Below are 24,116 nucleotides of genomic sequence, written 5' to 3'. Positions count from 1 at the left end.
CAGGTAAATGGGAATTGCAATGCAGTTAAGAGCAGCACTAGGGTGAGGCAAACATAGAAAAGGACAAGTAACGCAATGACCAGTCAGAGGAGGGAAGATTTCTCTGAAGAGGTGATGCTGGAGTGCAGTCCTAGAACATGTGAAGGAGTTTGCCACTTAAAGAGGAAGAGAATAGTGGTCAGCTGAGCAAAACGGATTCAAAAGACACAGCAACACAAGCATTTTCTGTGTCTGAGGAACAGTGAGGAGTAAGTAGGACTAAGGCTATATGGGAAAAGGAAACCAGATAAAACATTCACATGGTGCTAGGCTTCTCAAATCATTTTCACATCATATAGTTTGCCAGTATTTACGGAGTTCCTACTCTTCACAAGGCAAGCTGGTAGGTCCTGCAGAAGGCAAATGGGAAGGGATAATAACTGGACCCCACCATCAATGGGTCATAGATTAGACATGGGGATAGTCCGTGACCATATATGAGTTGTAACATGACAAAATAACCCTAAAGGTACAAATACAGTGCCAGGGGAGATTAGTGGAAGGGTCATTTTTAGCTAAGAGAATGATATTTTCAAGAAGGAAGAAATTTTCCTCTTTTCTTCTAGGTTTTCCGGGCTGGTCTAAGAATTAAGTTGATATGAGACAGATTAATAAGAGAAAGTCAAACAAATGTCTAATAACGTGTGTATATGGAACAGACCCAGGAAAACTGAGTGATGACAAATGGCTGAAACCCTCCCCTTAAGCAGCATTTTCAGCTAAAGACAAAAGAGAATATTGTGGGGTAGGGAGTTGGGACTTAAAAAGGAAGGAAGGCAATTGACATGGAAATGGAAAAGCAAATGTTTGGTAAATAAATGTTTGCTGGACCTTATGGAGACAGACAGTGACACATAGAATGGAATTTTGACAAACAGACTTTCCTGGGTTCCTCCCTGCCTAGCATACCTAGTTCACACTACTCTTATGGATTGTGATAGCTCTGTTCCTCTATTGACATTCCTATAGTCAGTGAAGGGAAAGCTCTGTCTTTGGGACCTTTTCAGCTTGAAATCATTCACATGCTAAGAGACATTTGGGGTAGCAAGTTTTCCTCCCCTATAACCACATTCTTTGGAGAAGGTGGCATTTGAAGGTGTGATTCTGGATACCAGGTGTTTTTTTCTTCCCCACACATCCAAGCACCAGCTGGGTGTCCTATAAGTCAATAAAGTTCTAACATGATTTACTTGGAGATAGTGTCAGACCCCACAGGTTAAGGGCCCAGTCCTATGAGACTGTACCCCAATACACATGCACGCACACACACATACACACTTCAGACCCCATTGGCAAGCCCATGACCCCTTTCTTGGGTTCAATTAACTTACTAGAAGAGCCCATAGAGCCTAGGGAAACATTTTACTTACTAGAGCACAGCTTTGTTGTAAATGGATATGACTCAGGAATAGCCAGATAGAGGAGGTTCCGGGGTTGAGGGGTAGGGGGAGGGAGGAGAGGATGGCAAAGCTTCCAAGCTCTCTGAGTGCATCATCTTTCTGAATGATGTTCACCAACGCAGGCTTTTTGAGTTTTTATGAAAGCTTCATACAGATGTATGATTGATTAAATTATTGGCCACTGATGGTTGAATTCAATTTCCGGCCTCTCTCCCCTCCCCAGAGGTTCCAGGTGGGCTGAAAGTTCAAACTCTCTAATCGCATGATTGGGTAGTCTGGCCCCTAGCCTCCTCCTTAGGTTACCTAGTTGCTGGTCCAAAGATCGCTTCATTAACATGTCAAAAAACACATAGCAAAGGTGGCTTTTCTCACTTTGTTGTTGTTCATTTGATAAGTTGTGTCCAGCTCTTTGTACTCCCATGGACTGCAGCACAACAGGCTCCCCTGTCTTTCACTATCTCCAGGAGTTTGCTCAAACTCATGTCTATTGAGTCGGTGATGCCATTCAACCAGCTCATCTTCTGTTGTCCCCTTCTCTTCCTGCCCTTAGTCCTTCCAATGAATATTCAGGGTTGATTTCCTCTGGGATTGACTTGTTTAATTGACTGATTTCCTTTCCTCACTTAGGAAACTCTTAGGATTTTAGGAGCTCTGTGCCAAGAATTGAGCCAAAGACCAAATGTGTGTGTGTGTGTGTGTGTGTGTGTGTGTGTGTGTGCATGCGTGTGTGACATATGCATAGTCAAAGCTATCGTTTTTCCAGCAGTCATGTATGAGTGTGAGACTTGGGACGTAAAAAAGGCTGAGCACTGAGGAATTGGTGCTTTCGAATTGTGGTGCTGAAGTCTCTGGAGAGTCCCTTGGACTTGCAAGGAAAAGGTCAGTTTTCATTCCAATCCCAAAGAAAGGCAATGCCAAAGAATGTTCAAACTGCCTTACAAGTGCACTCATTTCACATACTAGCAAAGTAATGCTCAAAATCCTTCAAGCTAAGCTTCAACAATATGTGAACCAAGAACTTCCAGATGTAAAAACTTGATTTAGAAAAGGCAGAGGAATGAATTGCCAACATCTGCTGGATCATAGAAAAATGCAAGAGAATTCCAGAAAAACATATACCTCTGCTTCATTGACTACACTAAAGCCTTTGACTGTGTGGATAACAACAAACTGGAAATTCTTACAGAGATGAGAATACCAGACCACCTTACCTGCCTCCTGAGAAACCTGTATGCAGGCCAAGAAGCAACAGTTAGAACCAGACTTGGAACAACAGACTGCTTCAAAATTGAGAAAGAAGAATGTCAAGGCTGTATATTGTCACCCTGCTTACTCAACTTATATGCAGAGTACATCATGTGGCATGGCAGGCTGGATAAAGCTCAAGCTGGAATCAAGATTGCCAGGAGAAATATCAACAACCTCCAATATGCAGATGATATCATCCTAATGGCCAAAAGTGAAGAGGAACTAAAGATCCTTTAGATGAAGGTGAAAGAGGAGCGTGAAAAAGCTGGCTTAAAACTCATCATTCATAAAACTAAGACTATGGCATCCAGTCCCATCACTTCATGGCAAATAGATGGGGAAACAATAGAAACAGTGGCAGACTTTATTTTCTTGGGCTCCAAAATCACTGAGGATGGTGACTGCAGCCATGAAATTAAAAGGTGCTTGCTCCTTGGAAGAAAAACAATGACAAACCTAGATAGCATATTAAAAAACAGAGACATCACTTTGCCAACAAAAGTCCATATAGTCAAAGCTATTGTTTCTCCCGTAATCATGTCTGGATGTGAGAATTGGACCATAAAGAAGGCTGAGCACCAAAGAATTAATGCTTTTGAACTGTGGTGTTGGAGAAGACTCTTGAGAGTCCCTTGGACTGCAAGGAGATCAAACCAGTCAATCCTAAAGGAAATCAGTTCAGTTCAGTTCAGTCACTCAGTCGTGTCCGACTTTTTGCGACCCCATGAATCGCAGCACGCCAGGCCTCCCTGTCCATCACCAACTCCCGGAGTTCACTCAGGCTCACGTCCATCGAGTCAGTGATGCCATCCAGCCATCTCATCCTCTGTTGTCCCCTTCTCCTCCTGCCCCCAATCCCTCCCAGCATCAGAGTCTTTTCCAATGAGTCAACTCTTCACATGAGGTGGCCAAAGTACTGGAGTTTCAGCTTTAGCATCATTCCTTCCAAAGAAATCCCAGGGCTGATCTCCTTCAGAATGGACTGGTTGGATCTCCTTGCAGTCCAAGGGACTCTCAAGAGTCTTCTCCAACACCACAGTTCAAAAGCATCAATTCTTCAGTGCTCAGCTTTCTTCACAGTCCAACTCTCACATCCATACATGACCACAGGAAAAACCATAGCCTTGACTAGAGGGACCTTAGTCGGCAAAGTAATGTCTCTGCTTTTGAATATGCTATTTAGGTTGCTCATAACTTTTCTTCCAAGGAGTAAGTGTCTTTTAATTTCATGGCTAAAGGAAATAAATCCTGAATATTCATTGGAAGGACTGAAGCTGAAGCTCCATTATTTTGGCCACCATATGTGAAGAGCCAACTCATTGGAAAAGACCCTGACGCTGAGAAAGATTGAGGGCAGGAGAAGAAGGGGACGACAGAGGATGAGTTAGTTGGATGGTGTCACCAATTCAATGGACATGAGTTTGAGCATACTCTGGGAGATGGTGAAGGACAGGGAAGCCTGATGTGCTGAAGTCCATGGGGTCGCCAAGAGTCAGACAGGACTGAACAACTGAACAGCAACAGCAACAAGGACAGCAGCATCAGTATCACTTGGAATGAGTTAGAAATGCAGACTCTTATTCCCAACTCCGGCAGACTGAACCAGAAACCCTAGAAGTAAGGTTCAGCAGTGTGTCTTAATCAGCTCTCCAGGTGATTCTATGCACCCTAAAGCTTGAGGGCCGCTGCTCATTCCTGTTTCTGGGAGGCTTTCCAACAATGCACCAGGAATCCTGGAGAGCCTGGCAAAGCATGAGAAGGATGGCAAGAAAATTAGGGTTTGTGGGGCAGGTGATATAAAAGATGAATAAAGAAGAAATGAAAACAAGAAAGAAAAGGAGAAAGAACCCCTGTAATTGTGGGGCATGGGTTATCTTCTTGCTTCATCTGACTCTCAACTTGAGTAGGCCAAGAAAAATGCCCAGTTCTACCATGAAAAGACCTTTCCATAAATTAAGCCACCTGGATGACTGTTCCTAATGGCTCAGGGATCTTTGGTAAGTGACTTCACTTCTTCTGCTCTCAGGTTTCTAAGGTGTAAAAATGGGAGACCTGGACTGATTCACGTCTAAGCATCCCTCTCCTTCAAGCACTGCCCAAAGGAGTTGAGATTTGCTCTTACATTTGATGTCATTTCTGATCAAGTGTATCAACTTCAAGGGCCACCTGGGGCAGGGAAATCTAAAACAGAAGGACTGGTTAGGGACCTGGAGTAAATGACTTCCTTCCTGGAGTGTTGGAGCATCCAGGAGGCTGGGCAGAGGGAAATTCCAGGCCATCTGGATGTGAGAATCACAGTCATCACCCGAGTTACAGGAGCCTGCCTTCCGGAGATGACATGATGTCATCTGATAGCTCATTCTGACCTGGAAAACTCCTCCGTGATCAGGGGGTGCAGGGAAGGGTATTCTTACAGAGACTCAGGCCTTCTTTTCTCTCCCTCTCCATAGGAGGTCTCCAGCTGCTGGTCAGCCATCTGTCTCCAGAGTCAACTTGCCAGGTAAGCCATGTCATCAGACTTATCTCCATATTTCAGAATAATAAATGTACCTCTTTTCTAGACCCTTTTCTAGAATAATAGCATTTGTTTGCTCCCAATCTGTCTCTTGGTGACTTTTTTCAAAGGCATACTGGAACTTTACTGTAGTCCACATGAAACCAAATGAAAAGCAGCATTAAATAACTTTCCCATTGTATGCATGCCTCCGATTTCAGGATGTGATGGATGTGTGGTCATGCTGCTTCCCAGAACCAGAGCCGGAGTGCAACCTTGACCTCAGCTTGCCGGCCCCAGTGAACTCCGGGGGAGCTAACCTCAAAGGCCCCAGGTGCCCCCGCATTGGCCTAAGGGCCCTGCCGTGAATGTTAGTGGTTTTCCTCTTAGCGTCAACTATACATCCCACTTGAATCTATATCCTTTCCAGGTGTGAAACCAAAGGCTTTTTCCAGGTCACAAATCATTTCCCTTGGAGGTCATCCAACTTTGTTCCTCAAAGGTGTTTTTTTAGAAAAGAAACCTAACCTCTTGTTTTGTTAATACTGTGCATATGCTTCTCACATGGAGTTGAGAGCTGCAGAGAGGAAGGGCCACATTGAATGAACATCTATCTATCTTGGAGATGTGCTGAGCATGAGATTCTTCTTGCATAAGATGCAACCAGCTAGATGCCATTGTTTTAAAGTGGGAAATGGAGTTTTTCCTCTTGAATCTCTCCCACCAGTAGAGCAGTGGACTTGAGTAGAACCACAGGAGAAACAAGTCAGATGAACTCATGCTGAGATCACCTAACACTTACTGTTGCCTCACAGGCGTCTGTATTTCCATTTAACACCTAATGTTGCCTCATAGGTTTCTGTGTTACCCTTTGCTTTATTCTTATGATCTTTCTTGCTCAGATGCTATGTTTTCTTGCTGGTGTGATGGTCATACATATAACAGAAATAATACACAAGTCCAACTTTTAAAAGTAGAGAACAAAAGCTGGGGGTCCCATTGGCTCATTGGCTTCTGAAGTATTTATGGTACATGCCTTAAAAATATTTTTGTGAGGAAAAGATTGAGAACAAGAATAAAAGGAAGATATTAAGTAATGTCAAGTTCCAAGACATGAAATTAAACAAAATGGTAATGTATCCATGAACTTTAAAAACCTTGATGTGCTGATGTACTATTTCCTTTAGAAGTTTTATGAAAAGAAACTAAATAACTAGAGTGTTTTAACGTATAACTGGTGTTACATACTTGGAGATCAAAGCGGGTAGTTTTGAAACTCCTATCATTTCATCATCTTGGCCCACTCATGAGACACTGTCACTCCCATTTCTATTAGCCAAATTTCCCAAGATGCTTTTGACAGCAATTTGAATCTTTAAACTATGTTTTCTTTTTCTTATAATGAATACTGACAAACATTAGGAAAATATGTGATATTTTGAGTTCTATAAATTAGCTCATTAGCCAAAGATACTGTTGGAAAGATCACGTTGTGATTATTGGCACAATACAGCTTGGCAACTGGAGAGTTCTTTTGCTAAATTCTTTTAAAACAATGGACCAAAGAAATGACAATAATACTTAGGCAATTTGTTTTTGTCTGTCTTTGTGGCAAACTACAAAAATCCTGACTTTTCATTGGGAAGAGAATGTAGTGATACCAATTATTACGTAATTATAGGTTTCAAAACCTTCTTAACGCTTAACCACAGTCAAAAAAGGAAGGAGGACACACACATCCTGTGTTTTGTTCTTATTATCAGCTTAAATAAGTCAAGCAGATTTTTCCTGTTATTTTAATATTTATCAGCATATGACAAAGAGGTGTGTTTAAATAGAAACTTTAAAGGGGAATGAAAAACAAGTGGCTTGCAGCACAAAAAAAAAATTGAAAACTGGGGTGCTACTTTAAAAAATTATTTATCATGATAATGAGATTAGGTTTTCATTTATTAGCACTAATGCTGACCTTATGCATTTCTATTGAAATCTAAGATAAAAGATACATGAAACCCACAATAATTTAAACAGATTTAACAACAACCAGTTGTTGTGAAAGTCTGGCTGACTTAGGTAACTATATTTTTGTGCAAAAAGCAAGTTTAACACAGTGACGGAGAAAAGCCAGAGGAAACCTTTATTTCACTTTTAAAAACTTTTTTTTAAAAGAATCTAAATGAAGGAAATGGAATTTATTTTTAAAATTATTTGTCAAAAACTGGTTAAACTGGTACATTTGCTCTTACAAATTGATCAGTAACTGAGTAAATTCATGAGGGAAATCAAATCCAGCCTCTCAGTCTGCAATACCTTTTCCCTCAGTGTTTAAAAAAAAAAGAATCAGTGTAATTGTTCCCTTTTTTGTGTGCTATGCAAAGAATTCCATTCTAGAATATACTACAATTTGTGGCTTATATGCCTCCTTCATTGGAGCTTATTGAAGGCAAGGGCTGTCTATACCTTATTCATCACCTTATCATTTAAGATGCTTCTGCATGGTTATTTTCACATAGCAGGAAGATAGGTAAAAATTAAACTGAACAGGAGAACTACATAAAGTTTGGGGACTTTATCTTAAGGAAAAAGCTCATAAATTAAATTTTAATAATGAGTCAGTATTTTATCTCCATGGCTATAAAAAGTATTCAACTGTGTGTTTTTACTATTTTTTAAAAAAATCAGTTATTACATCAAAATTGAAAGAAGTTTGAAACATACTCTATAGCTGCATGATCTAAATCTCTATGGTCATTCTTATAGGTTTTGAACAAAAAAACTTAAACCTAAAAAGTTGACATTTTGTGCTTTAAATAGGAAAGCCAGAGTAGAATAATAGAGGATTTAAAACCCAGAAAATAGAGCAATGTGGAAATCATATGCTCCTGCATTAAGGAGAAAATGTAGTAAATCCTCCTGGGGGTGTTGAAAATGTTGATGCTATGAAGTTTAATGAGCATCTCAATTTTTATCACATTTTGCCTTTTCACAGGCATGAATTCCAGGCCTTTTCTGCATGATGTGTAAGGATTGGAACAGAAAGGGCAAAAAATAGAACTGAAAAAAGAACACTCCAGCACAAGGCAGGATCTAAGGTTCTGTCATCTGTATACATTCAAAATGGAAAGTTGAAGTAATTCTTAGGATATCAGGCCCCTAAATTGTTTTCAAAAGAAAAAAAAAGATAATTGAGGAAAATCAATATGTCTGTGTGTGTGTCTGTGATAAATGTTCCAGTTTTTCTGCCCAAACCATCCCTTGCTTTTGCATGGATTTCAGTAGTGATCACTGGTATATCATGAAAGTAAGAAGATACTGAAAGGATAAATTATTAAGTGTTCACTCCATTTACAGAATGATCTTTGCTTTGCAAAAGGATTAGGGAAGTATTCCTTTCAATGGCCAGCACTTCTGAGTATTATAAATGTGATTTGATTTTTAATAATATGTGTCATATATGATGTATTATATGATATTACATATTATATTGAGATGGCATCACCAACTCAATGGACATGAGTTTGAGCAATCTCCAGGAGATAGCAAAGGACAGGGAAGCCTGGCATGCTGCAGTCCATGGGGTTGCAAAGAATCAGACACAACTGAGCAACTGAACAACAAAATCATATATAGAGCACTTTAGCAGCCAAATCAATGTGTAAGGTGAAATATTTGATGCTAATTTTATTCTTCCAAAATTTATTAATGAATGTATTTGAGCAGGAACATCACCCATGTAACATTATAAACAACAGCCCCCAAGGCCATGGGTCATCAGAAATGACAGCAAACTGTGTCACAAAGATGATTAGAGAATTGCATTGAGGACTTCAGGCTAGACTGCTGCAGACCCAAAGTTTCTCTCACCTTGGCTATCCACAATCTCGATTCATGGGGATTTTCAACACCAGTCAATTACTTGTATTTCAAGAAAAGCCTGTGAATGGAGAAATAGGATGAGATAATATAGGGCTTTCCAGCAAGTCTGAAATAGGTTGGCCTAAGTGAGAAACAGACTTAATTAATATTTTTTAGTACTCATGGGAATCCATTTCTTCTAAAATGTGTCTTCCAGGACACTCTAGGGAGGAAATGGCTTTTTACTGGTTGATAAAACAGAAGAAACTTTCTCCTAAGAAGCCTATTTCTCAGTATGAATTTCTTCCATGTCTTTGCTGGATTATGAACATCCCCCCGGAGGTTCATGTCGGTGTGTCAGACACAGGGTCTATTTGAGGAGCAAACAAGAGGCTCCATGAGTTACCTTGGAGTAACTCAAAAAGTAAGAAATTCAGAAAGTCATGATCTTGATTCATTTCTCAGTTTTTGCCAGAGCAGCCAGAGCCTAGACTGAGAGATAGACTGTGTGTGCACGAGTGAAGGGCTCTTTGAGAAACACAGCAGTGGCCTGAGAGCTGATCTGAGTCAGATGACTGGAAATGAAGCCCAACACAAGCAGAACTTGGTTTTCACATTAAGCAAGAAATGTCAAGCAGGGTTACAACACTTATGAACAAATACTAATAAAATCAATTTTGTTACCACAGGCTGTGGCCAGCATGACAAAGGAGAAATTGGAGGGAATTACGAAGGAAAGGGGGCTTCCCAGGTGGCACTAGTGGTAAAGAACCTGCCTGCTCTTGCCTGGAAAATCCCATGGCAGAGGAGCCTAGTAGGCTGCAGTCCATGGGATCGCTAGGAGTCGGACACGACTGAGCGACTTCACTTTCACTTTTTACTTTCATGCATTGGAGAAGGAAATGGCAACCCACTCCAGTGTTCTTGCCTGGAGAATCCCAGGGACAGGGGAGCCTGGTGGGCTGCCATCTATGGGGTTTCACAGATTCGGACACGACTGAAGCGACTTAACAGCAACAGCAGCCAATGAAGGAGACTGAAAAGACATGGGTTCAGCCCCTGGGTCAGGAAGATCCCTTGGAGGAGAGCATGGCAACACACTCCAGTACTCTTGCCTGGAGAATCCCATGGACAGAGGAGCCTGGCAGGCTACAGCCCATGGGGTTGCAAAAAGTCAGACACAACTACAGCAACTTAGCATGCGTGCACAAAGAAAAAGAAAGAATGAGAGAGAGAGAAAGCAAGAGAGGAAAGCAGAAAAATTAAAAGCTAATAATGTCAGATTATTTTTTTTCTTTGTTCTGAATGTTGTATGGTCTGGACTGTTGGGATAATTGCCCTAAGTATTCACCTTGAGTGTTTAGCCAGTCTGCATACAAAATGTTAGGGCAGATGCACTAGAAAAGCCCTTGTCGTTCCAAGAATAATTCCCCAAATGGTTGTTTTATAAGAATTGCTTTTGTCTGAATTAGCTGTCCTGTATACGTTTACCTCAGCGCATCAACACTGAGCTATTTATATGGATTTGCAATTATTCCCTATGTGTCTAAAATTAGGTAAGGGTAAGTTGCAAAAAACACTGACAAGTGAACTAAAGTGCTAATGGTTAAAATGTTACCCTTGAGCAAACATTACCAAAAATAATACCCTGCTTATTAACGGCTATTCCACTAGTTGGAAATTAGTTTCTAAATTTAGTGTGAATGTTTCTTCCCATTAAATGGAACTGATGAGACCCCTAGCATCTCATCTTCACTTGCTGAAAAGACTGGAGTCCATTCCACCTTGACTCCACTTCGCGTTTTTGTACTGCTGAGAAACACCATCCACCCACCCTCCCCCCTCAAAGTTGGAATCATGCATGTTAGTAAGTATTTCAGTTATGCTATTGACGTCAATGGAGTCATTAAATAGATTGCTGGCCCTCCCAGAGGCAAATCACTGCCAGGGACCTAGATACAGACACGTTTTTTACAAAGACAACCATCAGGTTTTGCTACAGCAGTGCGCCAGAGAAAGGGAAAAGTTTATACTGTAGCAGACCTATCTCCAAACAGTTTTTTTCTTTCTTTTGCATTTTAGTTCCGGCCTTTCTTTCTCTTTGGTTACAGTAGGCTTTGGTAGATTCATTGGTATTGTTGCCTGAAGCTTTTGTATGCTAAACCATCTCCTGTCATTGAGACTCCAAAGGGAGACACCCCACTTTTAAAAATGTGTCACCTTTAGCTGGACACAGCCTGTCCTGGTGTTTATTTGGTGGCATAAATTATCTAGGTAACTCACTATTGTCTGCCTGTAAGACTTTGCTTGGTAGTTCCCTGAATAAGACAGTTTCCTGCACACACATACACACACGCACCCACACACACACAATTCTGTCCTCTCTGCTACTTCTGTGTGGCTTCTAGCTGCAGCCCCTCATCTATGAATCCATCTCTATGCAGCCTGCCTGCTGCTGTGGTGCTGGGGCTCTGAAGCAAAGGGTGAAGGAGGCTGGGAAGAAAGAATCACTTCTCTCAGCCACCTCATCTGCAGAGTCCTGCCCACATGCCTGTGTCCTCCCAAACCCCAGCTGCTGCCTGCCTCAAGCCTGGTCTTGCAGCTCCCCAGCGTGTTGGAGAGAGCCCTTCAAGAAACAGCTGTCTCTTTCTGGGTATTCTTGACAGCTCTATTAACCAGGAGAGCCCCGGGACTTGGAGCCAAATTTCCCCCTCACACCTGGACTTTCCCTCTCCCCCTCCCAGTCTAGAGTTGGAACCATCTTGAGCAGACAGCTTTCTTCATATCTGGTTGCCCAACCCACCATGGTGGCTTCGCACTCATCTTGATGCCTCGCCCTGTCCCTCTCCTGCTGCACTCCTTATCAGTAAGTGTGTACATACTCCTCAGCAAGTATGTACAGGAATGCCAGACATCCAGTCACCTTTAGTAACCCCTTTGGGTTCATCCAGAGGCCCAGACCCATCCCCCCTTCCATCACTGCTCTTTTTGCCACATTCCAGGCTTTAGTGGCTCTTCACTGTCTTTAATATCTCTCCTCGCCTCCCACAGACAATTCTTATAGTCATTTCCTCTGATCATATCCCCTCCTTTCCTTCTCAATTTCCTCTCCTTCAGTTTAATGCTTCATTTTCCCTTCCTAAGCCATTGTAGCAGAGAAGGCAATGGCAACCCACTCCAGTACTCTTGCCTGGAAAATCCCATGGATGGAGGAGCCTGGTGGGCTGCAGTCCATAGGGTCACGAAGAGTCGGACACGACGGAGCAACTTCACTTTCATGCATTGGAGAAGGAAATGGCAACCCGCTCCAGCATTCTTGCCTGGAGAATCCCAGGAACGGGGGAGCCTGGTGGGCTGCCGTCTATGGGGTCGCACAGAGCTGGACACGACTGAAGCTACTTAGCAGCAGCAGCAAGCCATTGTAGGGACCTTACAACTTGGTTTATTATCTTTCATCTTTCCCCGCTTCAATCCACTCTTCATTCTGGTACTAGAATTATTCTTTAAGAACCCAGTTATGCTGTTTTCTGAGTTGGTTAACCTTCACCTTCAGGATAAGATCCTTACTTCTTACCAGTTATGCAAAGTCTTTCAGGATGTTGCTTCTAATTCCTTCTTTGTCCTCATCTCCCCCCTGCCCCCATGCACAGCTGATGGCTGAGATGCACTGAACATACTGTCCTGCAACTACACCAGGGTCTTCTTGCCTTCCTGCCTTTGTACATGCTGTCCCCTATGCCCAAGTTGCCCTTTCCCCAAAATATTCACATGTTCAGCTCAGGGATTTTCTTACCTGGTCATGGTGAATGAGTTCTTTATTCTCTCTGGTTATTGGATTAAACTAAATATATAGTCACAATGCAGGGCCTGATAGCTAGTATGTGCTTAGTAAATAAGAGTTCCTTTGGTTTGTGGTTTAGTCATTATGTCTGACTTTTTGGGACCCTATGGACTGTAGCCTGCCAGACTCTTCTGTCCACGGGATTTTCAAGGCAAGAATACTGGAGTGGGTTGCCATTTCCTTCTCCAGGGGATCATCCCAACCCAAGGATTGAACCTGGGTCTCCTGCACTGTGGGCAGACTCAAGAGTTCGTTTATCCATTCCCATCTGGAAAGTGCATTTTTTGTCATTCAAATATCAGCGTATATGCAATCTTCTGCAACTCACCCAAACCACTCTCAATTATTATCTTAATTATTAGCTCAAAATCTCAATTATTGTACTTGTCGTGTGTGTCTGTGCTTGTTCGTGTCCAACTGTTTATGATGCCATGGACTGTAGCCCTCCAGGCTCGTCTGTCCATGGAATTTTCCAGGCAAGAATACTGGAGTGGGTTGCCATTTCTTACTCCAGAGGATCTTCCCAACCCAGGAACCAAACCTGTGTCTCTTGTGTCTCCTGAATTGGCCAGTCGATTCTTTACCACTGCACTTATCATGTCATGCTGTAATCTTTATTTTCATTTTCTCTTCTTCTAAACTAAGAATGTCCCAAATCAAGTATGAGTCCTCTTTTTTAATATCGCCAGTTTATGGAATAAAGTCTGGAATGTAGTAGATGCTTAATAAATGTTTATGAAATGAACAAACACAAATGAGTAAATGCTCATTCCTGAATCAGAAAGAATTGGAAGGATGCTGAGGCTCATAGTTGGCCTCATTCAGGCAAGCTTAATTGTCTTCTGGCTCTCAGGCATGTGCCCAGTGCGAGCACTCCTGGCTAATCTTGACTACAGATGACTTTTCTTCCCTCAAAATGAACTCTTTATTATCCATCACTTCAGCAAGAAGTGACGGTGTTGAAAGAGATGAAAAAAATGAAAACAACTAAACATGACCAGTTTCTCATGCTATACTATGCTCTTCCTGTCTAGCTAGAGCCTGGCACAAGGTAGGTACTCACTAGATTGAGTTGAGTTAGCTCGAGATCATGGGTCAACCTTTCAGAAAACTGAGACTCACTTTTCTTATCTGGAAGATGGCTATCTTAGTATTCTATCTCATAAGAATTCTGTATGGACTAAATGAGAAAAACTATGCATAGGGATTAACAGTAAAGATTCTGGAACCAGACTGCCTCTCCCAAATCTCAGCTCCACCACTGTGTGACCTTAGGACAACGTCCCAGTTGTCTCCTCTCCAGAACTGGGACAGATATTGTACAGAGCTCATATATTGGTTGTACGAATTGAATACACAAACCAATGGGAAACACTTAGAATAGCTCCTGGCACTTCAAAAGTGTCAATATTAGTGTCGGTATTATAAGTATTATGTAACACACTTCCCATAGCACCCAGGACAGAGCAGCTGGTCAGTATGTGACAGGAGAGAGCCCAGGCCTGGTGGCATTAGTAGGAAACCAAAACAGAAAGCTTTGTTGAGATCTTTTTAAAATTTTCTGACCAACTTCTCTTTCACAGTAATACAATCTAGAAAACAATCTCTTTTATGAAAGATTCTTACACCCTGAAACCATGAAACTTGCTTATATGGAAATAGATTTAGAGCTGAAGGTAGGATTCTCCAGAACATACAGTGGAAAGCTAAGAGGGCTAGTGGCAGAATGGACCTGTTCCCAAATGTAACTGGACACAAGTGTGGCTCTTTCTCTTAAAAACAGACTGCAAAGAAGAATGTCCAGCTAGCATGCTGATAAACATGGACAGAGGAGCCTGGCAGGCTACAGTCCATAGGGTCACAAAGGGTCCGGTATGACTGAAGTGACTTAGCATGCATGCGCAAACCGGATCCTGGGGCTTCCCAGGAGGTGCTAGTGGTAAAGAATCCACCTGCCAATGCAGGAGACGCAAGAGACACGGGTTTGATTCCTGAGTCAGGAAAATCCCCTGGAGGAGGTCACGGCAACCCACTCCAGTGTTATTCCCTGGAAAATCCCATGGACAGACAAGCATGGCGAGCTACACTCCATCGGGTCGCAGAGTCAGACATGACTGAAGCGACTCAGCATGCAGGCGGAAACTGGATCTTAGTTAAGTGAAAATTTTCTTTTGCATAAATCTGAAAGGACTTCACTTTGTAGGACAGAATAATTACAGCTACACAACCATCACGGTTGTACATAAATGCATGTTCAGGTCTGGGCACAAACCTGCAGGGGTGCAGGTTCTTCAGCCCACAGAGCTCAGCAGAGAACAGCAGCATGAGCTGGTGCAAAGTTTCTGTTTGGGGAGAAGACAGAACCCACTAGCAGAGTCAGCATCACAGGGGCTTTGACTCCATTTGGAAAGACTTTTATGCCCCTCTCAATACCCCCGTGCCACCTACCCACTTCTCTCCTCTTTATTGGGAGGGAGGGAGATGAGAAGGTCAGGTTGGCCTAGAGAGGGATGAATATGGACATTGGGAGATGAAGGAGGAAGGAAGAGGACCATCTGTGTTCCCTTTTCTCCCTCCTGCATCCTTAAGACCAAGTAACCCTGGGGGATGGGGCAGCGTAAGTTCGACTTACTTGCTTCTCATCAAACCCTGGCCAGCAGTTTATGGAGTTGCCTCCAGAGCTGTTCTCGGAAGCCAGGAGCATTTCAGGGAACAGCGCTTTCACCAGAGAGAAGAGAAACAAAGCAGGGACTGTCCCCTTGAAATAGAGAACAGGCAACAGAACTCACTGGATCTTTGTCTTGGTTTATTGTCTTGACTTACGCCAAGTCCGAGCTGTTGACAGGGACCAAAAGTGACCCTTCTGAGGGAGGTTTGTGTACTTTTCCCACCCGCTTCTTGACTGTGTTCTCAGAGTGAGCTGGGTCCATGGCGACTGTCCAGCTCATTTGATCCGTGGAGACAGCTAGGTCAGCTAATGCAGCCTTTGGCCCTGCCCCTCAGTTGCTCTCTGGGCTTCATGTCCTAGGGTCTAGTGTGGCTAGTGCTGCTTGTCCAATATGCTAGGTTGTTTCCAACACCCTACATGCCTGCCTTTGATCTCCGGAGAGCAACTCCTGGTACATGCTGGACACTGTGCTCACCCTCAGTAGACATCATTTTCTTACCTAATTCTCCCAACTGAACTGTTTGTCTGTGGTCCCTGTTTCACAGATTTAGAAAAGGAGGCTCAGCAGATGTATGGGGCTTACTCAAGACCACACAGTTAGTAAGTGATCAAGTGAGAACTGAAACCTAGATTTGTGTTTCTTAAAAACCCATGCATGGTCTTCCCTCTAGTCTAGACCATGGTGCCCGGCCTCTACCACCCTCTAAACCTCAGATGTTATAACGAACGGAAAGTGGGTGATGAGAATTTCACAACAGGAGAGCAATCAAAAAAGCTGAGTTATCTGCAGCCTCAATAAGACTGTATAATAGAGAATTTTCCTTAATTCTTTTGTCACCTGCCTGTTTTATTGTCAAGTGTAAGTGTTAAGAGAAATATCTCATAATGTCTGTTATTCATGTATTCAATAAGCATTTATTATTTATCTACTGTTTACAAGACACTGTACTAGACACTGGGAATACAATAATGTTAATGAATTCAAATGCTGACCTTGTGGAGCTTACAGCCCAGGAAATATGAAATGAATACACATGTGATTATACATTTGATTATCACTTTGGAGAAAAGTATTATTATACATTTGATTATCATTGGAGAAAAGTATAGAATGCTATATAATATTGCCTATGTTTTTCACCTGTGAAAATGGGAACAGTACTCGTACTTCCCATAAGGATTGTTATAAAATTAAAATGATATTATAAGTAAAGCATTTAGAATGTTGCCTACCACTTAGTATTATTTCCTGTTTGCTCTGATTATCATTACCCTTGGTTATCCTTGGGATTAATATAGATGAGGGGACAGGGAAGCCTTCTGTAAATGAATGACTTGAATTTGAGTAGGAGCTGGGTGGGTGGAGACAGTAATTAACACCTAAAGGGTGCTGCAAACAGAGACCTGGATTAATAAGAGTGACAGTTAACAGACTAAAGCCAGAGAGGTCAGACGGCACAGAGCATTTGTAAGCCATGGTTGAATATGTAGCTTTTATTCTAAATCCAGATGGGGAGCCATTAAAGGATTTTGAGAAAGAGGTTAACATGATCTAATTTGAGCTCTAAATACAGCCCTTTCTGAGACACAAGTCTACATTCCCTGCACCTCCTATGTGCTCCCTGACCCCTATACTTGCTATGTCAGGATATTCAGCACCTCACCCTTCTGTCCACCTGCATGGTTAAGAAGGCAAGCTCAGGAGCCACCCTGTCTGAGTTTATAATAGTTCTGGTTCGATTCCTTTTTGTCTGTACAATTGTAGATAGGTAATTCAATGTCTCTGGGTCTTGGTTTCCTCATCTGTACAATGGGGATAGTAATAGGAATTTTGGGATAGGATTCTATTGTTAGGAGAGCTAAATTATTTTATGTCAAGTGTCTAGAATAGTGACTGGTACTCACAAAGCGTTAGTCGCTCAGTTCTGTCTGACTCTTTGTGACCCCATGGACTGTAGCCTGCCTGGCTCCTCTGTTCATGGAATTCCCCAGGCAATAATACTGAAATGGGTAGCCATTCCTTTCTCCAGGGAATCTTCCTGACCCAGGGATTGAACCTGGGTCTCTTGAATTGCAGGCGGATTCTTTACCTTTGGAGCCACCAGGGCACTCAGAAAGCACTAAATAAACATTAATATTCTTAGTATATCATAAGTATCTAATTTCTTGGTTGCTTAAACCATTAGCTGTATGCTCAGTGCCTGGCACAGAGCAGATGCTCAAATAATATTTATTGAAAAAAACAAACTGAAAGAGAGGTAGTACAACAAATTGTAAGTAAAAGGAGAAAAAGATGGCTTATCTATGCATGGAAAAATAGGCTTCCTTGAGTCAGGGGTAGATTCTGATAAGGAGGAACTTGCTTATGGGAGGGGCTTCCCAGGTGGCTCAGTGGTAAAGAATCCACCTGCCAATGCAGGAGACAGGGGTTCGATGCCTGGGTCAGGAAAATCCCCTAGAGAAGGAAATCGTAACTCACTCCAGTATTCTTGTCTGGAATATTCCATGGACAGAGGAGCCTGTCAAGCTGCAGGGATTGCAAAGAGTCAGACACGACTGAGACTGAGCCACTGGGCATGCACTCACACACACTTATGGGTGACAGAGAAACTGAATGACTTTCAGCTTCCTGGGTGTTCCAGCTTTGGGGAACTTGAAACAATATCTGCGGGACAAAAATTTGTTTCACAATCTGAGATGCCAATCTGGATTGCCATCTGCACGGAAAGAAAACTGGGCTCGTTAAAGAGCTGCTTCATTTTCCTGAGCTATGTGATGTCTCTGAAGGCAAAGGCAAGGCTGACCCTCTGGAGTTCCCTGTGTGCTGGCTTTGGAAGGACAGTCCCACTGAGGAGCCAGTAATCCTGTGGGTAACAGGTCACTGTGATTTCTTTTTCATCCCTGCATTGCTATTAGGGCCTCAGGCTAACAGAGACTGGGTTCTAGAAAGTCAGCACACACCTTAAGTGTGGTATATAAGCATGGGGTGAGGCTCTTCACGTATTTGTATAGCTGGGCATTCTTAGGCACTCAGGTCCTTTACATCTCCGTGCAGAGTACCTGCTCAAATAAACAATGAAATCTTCAGCTCTCCCAATCCTCCAGCTCAACGCCAAGTGCATGCGTGCATGCATATGCATGCTGGTTTGTTATGTTTTTATCCCAGGGGAAAATAAAGGGTTCTTCTCATGCTTTTTGTCTACACAATGGGCCTCTGTCCTCAGTGACCTGGTTTTCCATTATTTCTTTCTCTCTCATCGCAGGTTTGATCAGCCTGTGTCTCTTCACCTTCAGATCGTTTCTAGGCCTCCTTCTGATTTACCCCTCACTCCATGCCCCTCAAATTTCTAAACCATCTTCCTTGCAGTCCTTTATTTTTTTGGCTGCATCAACCAGGGACCAATTCCAGCCCCCTGCAGTGGAAGCTCCGAGTCCTAACTGCTGGACCACCAGAGAATTCCCAGTCCCCATAATCTGACTCAAAATTGGCCTATGGAAAGCCTCATGCAGTTAGTCCTGCCTAAAGATGCTTGCTCCTTGGCAGGAAGTTATGACCAGCCTAGAGAGCATATTAAAAAGCAGAAACATTACTTTGCCAACAAAGGTCTGTCTAGTCAAGGCTATGGTTTTTCCAGTGGTCATGTATGGATGTGAGAGTTGGACTATAAAGAAAGCTTAGTGCAGAAGAATTGATGCTTTTGAACTGTGGTGTTGGAGAAGACTCCTGAGAATCCCTTGGACTGCAAGGAGATCCAACCAGTCCATCCTAAAGGAGATCAGTCCTAGGTGTTCATTGGAAGGACTGATGTTGAAGCTGAAACTCCAATACTTTGACCACCTCAAGTGAAGAGCTGACTCATTTGAAAAGGCCCTCATGCTGGGAAAGATTGAAGGCAGGAGGAGAAGGGGACAACCAAGGATGAGAGGGCTGAATGGCATCACTGACTCAATGGACATGAGTTTGAGTAAACTCTGGGAGTTGGTGATGGACAGGGAGACCTGGCATGCTGCAGCCCATCGGGTTGCAAAGAGTCAGACATGACTGAGTGACTGAACTGAACTGAACTGAATGTCCTAATTGCCTACTCTGATTACATTATATTGAACTATGCATGTTCCATGTTGCTTTTTAAAAACATCATAGTTCTTTAGACTGTCAGTTCAGTTCATTCGCTCAGTCGTGTCTGACTGTTTGCAACTCAAAGGACTGCGGCATGCAATATTCCCAGTCCATCACCAACTCCCAGAGTTGATTCAAACTCATGTCCATTGAGTCGGTGATGCCATCCAACCATCTCATTCTCTGTCGTCCCCTTCTCCTCCTGCCTTCAATCTTTCCCAGTTTCAGGGTCTTTTCAGATGAGTCAGTTCTTTACATCAGGTGGCCAGACTACTGGAGTTTCAGCTTCACCATCAGTCCTTCCAATGAATATTCAAGACTAATCTTCTTTAGAATGGACTGTTTGAATCTCCTTGCTGTCCAAGGGATTCTCAAGAGTCTTCTCCAACACCACAGTTCAAAAACATCAGTTCTTTGGCGCTCAGCTTTCTTTATAGTCCAACTCTCACATCCATACGTGACTACTGGAAAAACCAAAGCTTTGACTAGACGGACCTTTGTTGGCAAAGTAATGTCTCTGCTTTTGAATATGCTGTCTAGGTTGGTCATAACTTTCCTTCCAAGGAGCAAGCGTCTTTTAATTTCATGGCTGCAATCACCATCTGCAGTGATTTTGGAGCCCCAAAAAGTATGTCACTGTTTCCATTGTTTCCCATCTATTTGCCATGAAGTGTTGGGACTGGATGCCATGATTTTAGTTTTCTGAATGTTGAGTTTTAAACCAACTTTTTCACTCTCCTCTTTCACTTTCATCAAGATACTCTTTAGTTCTTCTTCACTTTCTGCTATAAGGGTGGTGTCATCAATATCTGAGGTTATTGATATTTCACCAGGCCATCTTGAGTAGAGCTTGTACTTCATCCAATCCAGCATTTCTCATAATGTAGTCTGCATATAAGTTAAATAAGCAGGGTGACAGTATACAGTTTTGACATACTCCTTTCCCAATTTGGAGCCATAATGTTGTTCCATGTCTAGTTCTAACTGCTGCTTCTTGACCTGAATACAGATTTCTCAGGAGGCAGGGCAGGTGGTCTAGTATTCCCATCCCTTGAAGAATTTTCCACAGTTTGTTGTGATCCACACAGTCAAAGACTTTGGCATAGTCAATAAGGCAGAAGTGGATGTTTTTCTGGAACTCTTGCTTTTTCAGATCCAACAGATGTTGGCAATTTGATCTCTGCTTCCTCTGCCTTTTCTAAATCCAGCTTGAACATTTGGAAGCTCACAGTTCGTGTACTGTTGAAGCCTCGCTTAGAAAATTTTGAGCATTACTTTGCTAGTGTGTGAGATGAATGCAACTGTGCAGTAGTTTGAGCATTCTTTGGCATTGCCTTTCTTTGGGATTGGAATGAAAACTGACCTTTTCCAGTCCTGTGGCCACTGCTGAGTTTTCCAAATTTGCTGACATATTGAGTGCAGCACTTTCACAGCATCATCTTTCAGGATATGAAATAGCTCAACTGGAATTCCATCACCTCCACTAGCTTTGTTCATAGTGATGCTTCCTAAGGCCCACTTGACTTCAAAGTCCAGGATGTCTGGCTCTAGGTGAGTGATCACACCATTGTGATTATCTTTTATGGATAGTTCTGTGTATTCTTGCCACCTCTTCTTAATATCTTCTGCTTCTGTTAGGTCCATACCATTTCTGTCCTTTATTGTGCCCATCTTTGCATGAAATATTCCCTTGGTATCTCTTATTTTCCTGAAGAGCTCTCTACTCTTTCCCATTCTACTGTTTTCCTCTATTTCTTTGCATTGATCACCGAGGAAGGCTTTCTTATTTCTCCTTGCTCTTCTTTGGAACTCTGCATTTAGATGGGTATATCTTTCCTTTTATCCTTTGCCTTTCACTTCTCTTCTCTTCACAGTTATTTTTAAGGCCTCTTCAGACAACCATTTTGCCTTTTTGCCTCTCTAAGCCATGGGCCTACGTTTTTTTCTACATTTTATCCATTTGTGTAGGTTTTTATGTATTTCTTATGCTTTTTTTTTTTTTTTTTTGATGGACTATCATGGAGCCCGGGGAGGGAACATACTAATTTCAGTAAGACAAAACATCTGATCTTTATTGTGCACTGAATGATAATAAAACTCTAGACAAAAAGCTATATAAAGATATTTTCCATATCATTCAAGATTCTCCAGAGAAATAGAACCAATAGGTAACTATGTTTATACATATATATGTACCTATTAGGCTAACAAAAACATTTGTTTGGTTATTTTTCATAGATTGTTACAGAAAAATCCAAACTTTTTGGCCAACCCTATGATTTATTTTGAGGAGTTGGCTCATGTAGACTCTTTTCGACCCCACGGAGACTGTAGCCCACCAGGCTTCTCTGTCCATGGAAGTGGGTAGCCAGTCCCTTCTCCAGAGGAACTTCCTGACCCAGGGTCTCCTCCATTGCAGGTGTATTCTTTACCAGCTGAGCCACCATTCAGCATACATGCACGTGTGAGTGCCTGCTAAGTAGCCTCAGTTGTGTCTCTTTGCCACCTATGATCTGTAACCCTCTAAGCTCCTCTGTCCATGGGATTCTCCAGGCGAGAATACTGGAGTGGGTTGCTGTGCTCTCTTTCAAGGGATCTTCCTGACCCAGAGATCAAGCCTGTGTCTCTTATGTTTCCTACATTGGCAAGCGGGCTCTTTACCACTAGTGCCACCTGGGAAGCCCTATTTTGAGAATTTGCCTCATGTAGTTGCGGCAAGTTTTAAATCCACAGAGCATGCTAGAAACTCAGGCAAAAAGTAATGCTTCAGTCTTGAGGCAGAATCTGTCCTTTACTGCAAAACCTCCGTTTTTGTTCTTAAGACCTTCAACTGACTAGCTGAGGCCCACCAACATTAGCTGAAGTAATCTCTTTTACTTGAAGTTCGCTGATTGTGGATGTTAACCACATCTATAGAATTCTTTCACAACAAAATCTACATTCGGTGTGGATTAAATAGCTAATTCCTAGTCACGTTGACCCATAAAACTAATCATCACAAGGACTACCAACAAATAAAAATTCCATCTTGGAAATCTTACTAAAATTGTGCCCAACTCTACTTCAAATCAACTATATAAGATTCAGAAAACTAAAACTCATTACATTTCTTCTGACCTACCGAGACTTTTTTCAAAGCACAGTAAAATGGAGACCTCCCTCATGGTCCAGTGGTTAAGACTCTATGCCTCCAGTAAAGAGGGTACAGGTTCAATCCCTGGTTGGGGAACTAAAATTCCACATGCCACTGGGCACAAACACAGTAAAATAACTATGCCTCTCAGCTCCCAAAATTGCTTTGGAAACCACATGATAGTTTGAAAGAACAGAAGTGCAAAGTGGTGGGAATTTGAATCCAGGCAGTGGCAGCACAGAGCCTCATATTGGTGACACTGCCTCACCGTTCTTCTCACAATTCTCTCCACTGAGTGGTTGTGAAAGAAAAGAGAAAACCTTGGGTTTCACAAGATGTATAAGAAAGCCAGTCAGTTTGTGCCCCATTTCTGGAGACTGCAACCAGTGATCTTAGACTTAATAGGGAGACATATCTCAAAAGAAGTTAATTTTGGCTTGAAATATCTCAGGGTGATGGGAGTGGAGAAGTGAAGTGGGAATCCTCTTTGTGCATAGTACTTATTTCTACCAAATGCAGTTTGAAACATTCATATCCTCTTACACAATATATAAATTTGACTATCAACCCTATTCTCCAGGTCTTTCTTGGGACTCCTTCCTTGTCGAAAGTGCATTGACATATATATGCCCCTGGGGCTTCTTAGGGAGTGCTAGTGGTAAAGAACCCGCCTGCCAATGCAGGAAACATAAGAGCCAGGGGTTTGATCCCTGGCTTGGGAAATTCCCCTGGAGGAGGGCATGGCAACCCACTCCAGTATTCTTGCCTGGAGAATTCCACGGACAGAGGAGCCTGGCAGGTGGGCCACAGTCCATGGGTAGCAAAGAGTCGGACACGACTGAGGCGACTTAGCACACACATGTGTAAAATAGCTAGTGGGAAGCTGCTGTTTAACACAGGGAGCTCAGCTTGGTGCTCTGTTACGACCTAGAGGGGAGAGTTGCAGGGGAGAAGGGTAGGGGGCTCAAGAGGGAGGGGATATATGTATACTTACAGTTGATTCATTTTGTTATACTACAGAAACTAATGCAACATTGTAAAGCGATTATACTCCAATAATAAAATAAAAACAAAAAAATAAAGCAGTAGAAAGTTTAAAATAAAATCTCCATTATCTCCATTTCCCTCTGAGTCCTGTGCTCTTGTCACAGAGAAAGCAGATATTCAGAACTGAGGCCTCCCGCCCCTGGACGGAGCACTTTTGCACCAGGCAGCTCTCCACACCCTGTTCACAGGCTTGTGTTCACCAGGGTTCCAAGTGGTTGCTCTCACCTCTGCATCTCAGTAAGATCCCTGGTAATTTAATCCCAAGGCACGT

At 42.5% G+C, this 24,116-nt stretch overlaps 1 protein-coding gene across 2 annotated transcripts in view; it reads left to right on the top strand.

The window, feature by feature from the left end:
- PDE4B (phosphodiesterase 4B) overlaps positions 1–24,116 on the top strand; it is a 533,353-nt gene that overhangs the window by 402,833 nt on the left and 106,404 nt on the right. For both annotated transcript variants that reach the window (XM_068964819.1, XM_068964820.1), the window contains one exon: positions 5,138–5,187. In XM_068964819.1, the coding sequence (XP_068820920.1) occupies positions 5,138–5,187 (50 nt within the window). The remainder of the gene's footprint in view (positions 1–5,137; positions 5,188–24,116) is intronic.

The sequence above is a fragment of the Capricornis sumatraensis genome, chromosome 2 (assembly GCF_032405125.1).
Source record: "Capricornis sumatraensis isolate serow.1 chromosome 2, serow.2, whole genome shotgun sequence".
Lineage (NCBI taxonomy): Eukaryota > Metazoa > Chordata > Mammalia > Artiodactyla > Bovidae > Capricornis > Capricornis sumatraensis.
This window is presented reverse-complemented; position numbering and strand designations above follow the sequence as displayed.